The sequence below is a fragment of the Pelophylax lessonae genome, assembly GCF_965119305.1.
Source record: "Pelophylax lessonae genome assembly, chromosome: 8".
In the NCBI taxonomy this organism is placed as follows: Eukaryota; Metazoa; Chordata; class Amphibia; order Anura; family Ranidae; genus Pelophylax; species Pelophylax lessonae.
Genome location: NC_138775.1, coordinates 173,930,951 through 173,939,682, shown reverse-complemented (window position 1 = coordinate 173,939,682; position 8,732 = coordinate 173,930,951). Strand labels below are relative to the sequence as shown.

At 48.1% G+C, this 8,732-nt stretch overlaps 1 protein-coding gene across 1 annotated transcript in view; it reads left to right on the top strand.

Annotated features, from left to right (window-relative positions):
• Positions 1-424: 424 nt before the first annotated feature.
• Positions 425-8,732, top strand: part of LOC309561489 (pancreatic alpha-amylase-like) — a gene marked incomplete at its 5' end in the record, with an annotated part of 43,392 nt that continues 35,084 nt past the window's right edge. The window contains 1 exon segment of the mRNA XM_082265436.1: positions 425-592. Within this exon segment, the coding sequence (XP_082121562.1) occupies positions 425-592 (168 nt within the window).

The window sequence follows — 8,732 nt, the reverse complement described above, 5'->3', positions numbered from 1 at the left end:
TAAAATTTGTGTGCAGTCTAGAGCACATTTCAACCAACACAACATCACTGGACAAAAGACGGCCGATCGGTCGGCCAACAATCGTTTTGTGTGTACGAGGCTTTAGATACCATACTACCACACTATACCACAGGATCCCCAAAAAAAAGGATCTGAAATAACAAGTTTAAGAACATTTTTTTTCCTATTTAATCTCCAAGATCTAGGGAAAAGCAATTGTGATGAACTCTATTTTCCTTGTTTATCTGTTACAAACACTTCATGCATTTGAGAAAAACAAACCTGCTTGTAGGAATTTCCATATTATCATCACCTGGCTTCTATCACTCTAAACAATCACAGGTGGTCATTTGACACGGTTATGCAACACCCACCATTTATAAGACCAGTAGTATGAGAGTATCTTGTCACATTAGCAGGCAGGATGAAGCTCCTAGTTCTGTTGTTGGCAGTTGGGCTTTGCGCAGCCCAATACAACCCCAACACAAGAGCCGGACGGACATCAATTGTCCACTTGTTTGAGTGGAGATGGGACGACATTGCAGCAGAGTGTGAAAGATACTTGGGACCCAATGGGTTTGGCGGAATCCAGGTAAGTAGACAATACCCAAAACATCACCCAGATAAAATTTAGAATTCCACTTATTTGTTTTTGAATAAGAAGAACTCAGGACAGCAGTATGATCTGACAGGGGTTGTAATCTTTCCTCACTCTGTGATGTTTTAGCAATAGGTACACATCTTTTTCTTAGTAGCTGTAAACTGGACACATTTTGTTCTATTAAGCAAAGTGATGGATGGATTGCAATTTCTACTCTAGGGTTATACTCCCTATTTATTGTAATAAACATCAGCTCTGCTAGTTTATAATCAATCAGGCTGATAGCTAGCTAGTTGGTTGCTAGCCACAAACTTTCTTCTACCCTCTATTTGTCTAGACTTCTGAAAAGGCTTGTCTAATGGATATCTAGTATATTGTACTGTTGCTCCTGAGTCTTGAATACTAATCTCTAGGCTGTTAATTGCTGATAGATTTCTGTAGTCTACTACTTTTCGGATATCTCACCGGTTCTCCTTGAATTGGCTTTGAATTGAAGAATCCCTAATTCTGAATTTCTGAGTTCAGCCTCCATGCCCATTAATCCTTTTCCATTTACACTCTCCAATGCAAAATTACTTCTTACAACTCTACACATATATGGGCTCTTTTCAAATATCTGCTGCAGGGGAAGTTTATACATTTTATTAAGATGTTTAACTGTAATGCCGGTTCTCACACCTGTGATGAGGGAACCCTGTGAATCCACTGCGGGTTCTGGCATCGCACTTGACTCGCAGACAGTTCACACTGCCATATGCGAATCACTGGGGGTGTCAATACAAAGTTAATGACGACCCCCCCCCCCCCCCCCAGATCGGCTTGCATATTGCAGTGCAAACTGTCAATTTGGACATGAATTGGATCACATAGGTGTGAACACCCATGTGATCCAAGTCTGGTGCAGACCAAATAAAGGGTTCTGTGGGACTTTGGTCCAAATGCCATGCAAATGCAGCCATACTTTCTGTACGGCTGGATTTGCAATGCACAGACATCGCATGTGATTTGCAGTGCACTGCGAATCGCATGCGACATTGCATATTTGTGAACCGGCACTTAATGGTAACATAAGGCCTCATGCACACTGGACTTTTTTTTTTTTTTTTTTTTTTTACAGCTGCTGTTTTTCGCGTCAGATGTGTTTGTCGGGTTTTTTTTTTTTTTTTTTTTTACAGCCAGAAGCCGCCCCTAACAAAAACTGCTTATGTGCAACTGTGCATGGACACATAGTATAACATGCTGGGGCAGTTATTGGCTGTAGAAAAAAACAAAACTAGTTGTTTTTGAGTGGTTTTTCAGCTGTGAAACTGCTCTAACCTCATAAAACACTAACTGGCATTTTTTTAAGTGGCTTTTATTCCATATTTTTTTAAGCCTGGGTTCTGTTTTGAGGTGTTCACAGAATATAGCCTGGGTTCACACTGGTGCATGCTGAACACCACATGTGATTTGCACCAAAAAACACACCACATTCCTGTGCACGTCACAGGAGATGTCTGTGCGATGCAATTTGAGACCTATATTTTGTATGGCTTAAATTGCATCACATTTGTACCAAAATGTTGTAGGACCCTATATTTTTTTTTTTTTTTTTTTTCCACACCTAATTGCATTGCATGGGTGTGAACACCCATGCAATGTGATTCTGGCAAGCGCACTGCATTTTGCAATCATTTTGGGATATTGTTCATGGAAAATTAAGCCTTATTGGCATTGTGCCGATTTGGCAAGTGATTTGTCATGTTGAATCGCATTTCAAATCGGAGCCTATAACAGCAGTGGTTCACACTGAGAGCAGGTTTGAAATCATTCAGCTGAACGTGCACAATTTCAAACTCGCATGTCTGTGCGACTTTGGGGGGCGATTTGACAGACATCTGTAGGGGGTCATGCACAGATGTCTTTTACAATTGCCCCTGAAGTCCCCAAAAATAGTGCAGAAACTACTTTTGGGAATCTGTGCGGCGCCGCAATGTCAGTGTTTCACCAATTCAGACAGTGACCTTGTCGGCAATAGGCTCTGATTCAGGATGTGATTTGACATGTCAAATCTGCCCAATGTAAACTGGGGCTTAAAGTTCAATGGACTGGTATGATTAGCGCATGGATGGTGAATATCATTTGTGTGTTTTTAGCTTAAAGTTCAATGCACGGCACCCCGAAACAGATGCAAACTGCGGTGAGCTTGACAGAATCGCATGGGACACTTTTGGGGCTACTAGTGACATTACTACAGTAATCAGTGTTATACATATGCACTGTTACTGTAAAAATGACACTGGGAGGGAAGGGGTTAACTTTATTGGAGAGGGAGGGGTTGTGTGTTTCTAACTGTGCAGGGATGTGGCTGTGTGTAACAGCAGAGATCAACGGTCCTACATAGCAGGACGGTTGATCTCTGCTGTTACACAAGGGAGAATGACATGCGGCTGTGATTAGCCGCCTGCCTTTCTCCCTCTGTAACTGACGATCGCCTCCGGCGCCGCGCGCTCGCCCCCTATTGGCTCACAGGCTAGTGACGTACCGGTACGTCACTTTGCCTGCACGGGGCTGACCGCCGCAGTATATGTACTTGCGGCGGTCGGCAAGTGGTTAATTTAAATCTACTGTAGATGAAATCCAGACTACAGTGTAGAAAGCAATCTTTACATTAGCCTATTTCCTTGACGGAACATGTTCACCAAGTCCCTGCCACAGGGCCCATACAGTCAACCATACTAGTGCCAAGTTTGGGTAAAATCCAGTTAACCTATTTTTTAACTGTGAGCCAAAAACTGAAACCCCTTGCAGGAAACCCATCCTAACATTCACAGACCATATAAGCTCCATTTAGATACTTGTAGTAGACTCTTGAGGAAGGCGAGAGTGTTCTGTACTAAGGCAGCCTTAATTTTACTCATGAGCTTGATGGCATAGTTTGCATTAATTAAACAAACAAAAGAATATACTTCATTAGTGTTGAGCGAACACGGACTGTATTATTCGTGTTCGTACCGAATAATTGGATTTTTTGTACCCGGACACTTTACTGTATGTTCGGGTAAAAATCTGTGTTCGGTCGTTTTATTTCCGGGTTTTGCATGCTTTGGCGCTCTTTTCATGGCAGGCTTTCAACAGCCAATCAACAATTGTTTAACTGGTGTGCCTTAAGCCATCCCAGCCATGCCTGCAAATGTCTCAGTAGCTGTGATTGGCCGTCTGACGCATGTGACCAAGTCTTTATAAGTTCCAGGCAGCCGCATCGTCTTCATTCTGCTGCTTAGATCAGGGACAGAGCACACATCAACGTGCTGGCTGCTGATTAGGGAAAGACAGGCAGGAAAAAAACATTTGTGTCCGGATAGAATTGAGGGACAGGTCGGAGTGTTTAGGCAGGGCGAGTTGTAGGCATTTTAGGGATAGAGTCTGCTGAATTATAGGGTCTGTGTCTTCTACAAACTACAATCGATATTGCTGTGTGGGGTCTGCACTTAGTCCCGATCTACGATCTCTTCTCAATCCTGTTAGGGAGAGGCTGCTGCTGAATTTTAGGGAAACTGTGTTCTACAAACTACAATCGATATTGCTGTGTGGTGTGGGATAGGAGATAGGCAGGTGTCAGTGATCCACATCCATTTTTCTGTGTGTGAGCTGCAGTGAACACAATCTTTTTGGGGTGCAGTGAACACAATCTTTTTGGGGTGCAGTGAACACAATCTTTGTGGGGTACAGTGAACACAATCTCATACTTCTGAAGATTTGAGGGTGCTGCCTGTTCCATACTCCTCCTCCTACTGCTCAACCATCCTTTTAGGGGTACAAACAATAGTAATTGGGGCCTAGTGTGGTGGTGTACGTGTGAGATACATACACTTTCTTTTAGATCATATTTTCTATTCTGCTATTCAATTAAAACCTTTGGGGATCAATTAAATTGCGTGATAGTCTGTGTCGGTACGTGTGAGATCCACCTTTCCAAGTTTTTGGGGTTCATCTCATACTTCTGAAGATTTTTTAGGGTGCTGCCTGTTCCATACTCCTCCTCCTACTCAACCATCCTTTTAGGGGTACAAACAATAGTAATTGGGGCCTAGTGTGGTGGTGTACGTGTGAGATGCATACACTTTTTTTGGATCATATTTCCTATTCCGCTATTCAATAAAAACCTTTCTAGGGCAAGATCTTAAATTACAGAAATATGAGGAGACCGTCAAATAAGGGCCGTGGCCTGGGTCGTGGTGCTGCTGGTAGAGCTCCTGTTGCAAGGAGAGGACGTGGTCGATCTGTGCCAGCTACACGCACAAGTGAAACACCTTCCTCAAGTGTGAGTAGGCGACAGAACCTGCATCAGTATTTGGTAGGGCATCATACGCCCCTAGAAGTGATGAGGCCAGAACAAGTGGAGGCGATAGTAGACTGGTTTGCTGCTGACAGTGCCTCCAGTTCCTTCACATTGTCTCCCACCCAGTCTACTGCAGAAAGGTCACAGTTGGCACCTGCAGCCGATGTCCAACCGTCTTTCACCTCACCCCCTTGCAAATCAGGCAAGCAGTCTGAGCCCCAAGCCATACAGCAGTCTCTTCTTCTTTTTGATGACTGTCAGCAGGGTTTCCCAGGGCCATCCACCTAGCCCTGCCCCAGAAGTGGAAGAGATTGAGTGCAGCGATGCCCAACCACTTATTTCTCAAGATGAGTACATGCAAGGATCATCGCAGCACGTCTCCGATGATGACGAAACGCAGGTGCCAACTGCTGCGGCGTTCAGCATTGTGGAGACCGACAAGGAGGGCAGGGGTGAAGACTGGGTGGAAGATGATGTGGAGGACGATGAGGTCCTCGACCCCACATGGAATGAACGTCATGCAGGTGACCTGAGTAGTTTGGAGGAAGAGGCGGTGGTCGCACAGAGCCACCAGCACAGCAGAAGAGGGAGCAGGGTGCAGAAGCGGAGAGGCCGTGCCCTAGACACTACGCCCGCTACTGCCCAACGCAGCAAGGCAACGAGCGCACCAAAGTCAGCTCAAAGGAGTTCTCTAGCGTGGAAGTTCTTTAGAAAATGTGCTGATGACAGGACACGAGTGGTTTGCACCCTGTGCAATCAGAGCTTGAAGCGAGGCATAAACCTTTTCAACCTGAGCACAACCTGCATGATCAGGCATCTAAGTGCAAAGCACGAGCTGCAGTGGAGTACACACCTTCAAAACCAAGAAACGTCTCTGGCTCATCCTGCTTCCTCTTCTGCTGCAGTCTCGGCCGCTCCAGCCACATCTGTAGTGATACCGGCACCTGCCACCCCGCAAACAGACGATCTGTCAGCAACACCACCACCTGGGTCACCAACAACCATCTCCACAATGTCCCGTGGAAGCGTTCAGCTTTCCATCTCCCAAACACTTGAGAGGAAGAGGAAGTACCCCCCTACCCACCCGCGATCCCTGGCCCTGAATGCCAGCATTTCAAAATTATTGGCCTTTGAAATGCTGTCATTCCGTCTGGTGGAGACGCCCAGTTTTAAAAAGCTTATGTCGGTGGCTGTCCCACAGTACGTCGTGCCCAGCCGCCACTACTTTTCCAGGCAAGCCATCCCTGCACAACCAAGTGGGGGAAAAAATCAGGTGTGCACTGCGCAACGCCATCTGTGCCAATTTCCACCTAACTACTGATACGTGGACCAGTAAGCACGGTCAGGGGCGTTATATCTCCCTAACGGCACACTGGGTAAATGCAGTGGCGGATGGGCCTGAGGCGGATAGCAATTTGGCGCAAGTCCTTCCACCACCGAGGATTGCAGGGCGCTTCAGTTTGCCTCCTGTTCCTAACTCCTCCTACTCCGCTTTCTCATCCTCTACCGCCTCCTCATCCGGACAGCGTAACACCTTCACCACCAACTTCAGCACGGCCAGGGGTAAACGACAGCAGGCAGTTTTACAACTTGCCTGTTTGGGGGACAAACCACACACCGCGCAGGAGTTGTGGAGGAGCATGGAACAGCAGACAAATGAGTGGTTGCTGCCAGCGAGCCTCAAGCCCGGCCTGGGCGAAATCTCATAGCAGCTCTGGGCCTAGCCGGTTTGACGCACATCCCTTGCCTGGCGCATGTGCTGAATTTGGTGGTGCAGAGGTTCCTTAAAAACTACCCCGATATGTCAGAGCTGCTGCAGAAAGTGCGGGCCGTTTGTGCGCACTTTCGGCGTTCTCACCCTGCTGCTGCTCGCCTGGCAGCGTAACTTCGGCCTTCCCGCTCACCGCCTCATATGTGACGTGCCCACAAGGTGGAACTCCACCTTGCACATGCTGGAAAGACTGTGCGAGCAGCAGCAGGCCATAGTGGAGTTTCAGCTGCAGCACGCACGCGTGAGTCGCTCTGCGGAACAGCACCACTTCACCACCAATAACTGGGCCTCCATGCGAGACCTGTGTGCCTTGTTGCGCTGTTTTGAGTACTCCACCAACATGGCCAGTGGCAATGATGCCGTTCTCAGCTTAACTATCCCACTTCTATGCCTCCTTGAAAAAACAATTCGGGCGATGATGGAAGAGTATGTGGCGGAGGATGAAGAGGTAACCTTTCCAAGGCTTTCAGGGCAGTCATTCGCAAGGGGCTCCGAGGGTGGGTTCCTGCACACACAAACGCCAGGGACACAATTGTCCAGCAGGGGCACAGTTCTGGAGGATGAGGAGGAGCTGGAGGAGGAGATGGAACCATGTTCACAGCAGGGTGGCACCCAGGCCAGCTCATGGCCATCACTGGTGCGTGGCTGGGGGGATACAGAGGACACGGACGATACACCTCCCACAGAGGACAGCCTTTCATTGCCTCTGGGCAGCCTGGCACACATGAGCGATTACATGCTGCAGTGTCTCCACAACGACCGCCGAGTTACACACATTCTAACTTGTGCTGATTACTGGGTGGCCACGCTGCTGGATCCCCGTTACAAGGACAACGTACCGTCCTTAATTCACTCACTGGAGCACGATCGCAAGATGCGTGAGTACAAGCGCACGCTGGTAGACGCCATGCTGCTGGCATTCCCATCTGGCAGCAGTGGAAGCACAAGGCAGAGGAGGAGGAGGTCGCCAACGCAACCAGGGCACCGCCAGCACCTCAGAAGGCAGGGTTAGCATGGCCGAAATGTGGAAAAGCTTTGTCAGCACGCCACAACAAACAGCACCAGCAGCTCAGATGGAACATCTTAGCAGGAGGCAGCATTTTACCAACATGGTGGAGCAGTATGTGTGCACATGCCTACATGTAGTGAATGAGGGGTCTGCCCCCTTCAACTTCTGGGTCTCCAAATTGGGCACATGACCTGAGCTTGCCCTTTACGCCTTGGAGGTGCTGGCGTGCCCTGCAGCCAGTGTATTATCTGAACGGGTATTTAGCACGGCTGGGTGCGTTATAACAGACAAGCGCAGCCGCCTGTCCAGAGACTATGTGGACAAGCTCACGTTCATTAAAATGAACCAGGCATGGATCCCACGGGACTTTTTCGTACCTTGTGCAGATTAGCAATGGATACCGACCTTACCCACCCATTGTTCCATTTTTGCTCTTTCTCACTCTTTTGGGGTGTACCCTCATTTAAAATTTGTGAAAAGAAGCAGTGTTGGCTACCTTGTCCTCCTCCTCAGGGCCAGATTAACGTAGGGGCTATTGGAGCTGCAGCTCCAGGCCCCTACCTTTTTTTATATAGGCCCCGGGTTGGCCATATTCACTGTTACCGCTCTTCTGTCACTTGTAAACACAGAAGTCTGGCTTCTATGCTCGCTTCCCCAGGCAGCACCCTCAGAACCTCCCCACACAGCGCGAAGGAGGGACAGTTGCCGATGCATGGATGTGTTTATGGGCTTCAGAGACAGCATCCCATGTTGAATTAGGCATGCATAGCTGCACCCTTCCTCCTCTGGGTGCATGGCAAGGCACGGCCCTTAAGGCCCTTCAAAATCCTCAGCACCAAGCCCATGATGCTCTTAATCCAGCCCTGGTCCTCCTCCACCGCCGCTTCCACCTACACCGCCCATAGGTGTGCGCAGCCTATTGCATTAAGGTGTGCACCCCAAAGTTGAAATACACATGCATGTGTTTGCCAGCAGGGAGAGTAATGTATCTGGGCCATGTACCTGTAGGCAAAGAGAAATAGAGCAGAGC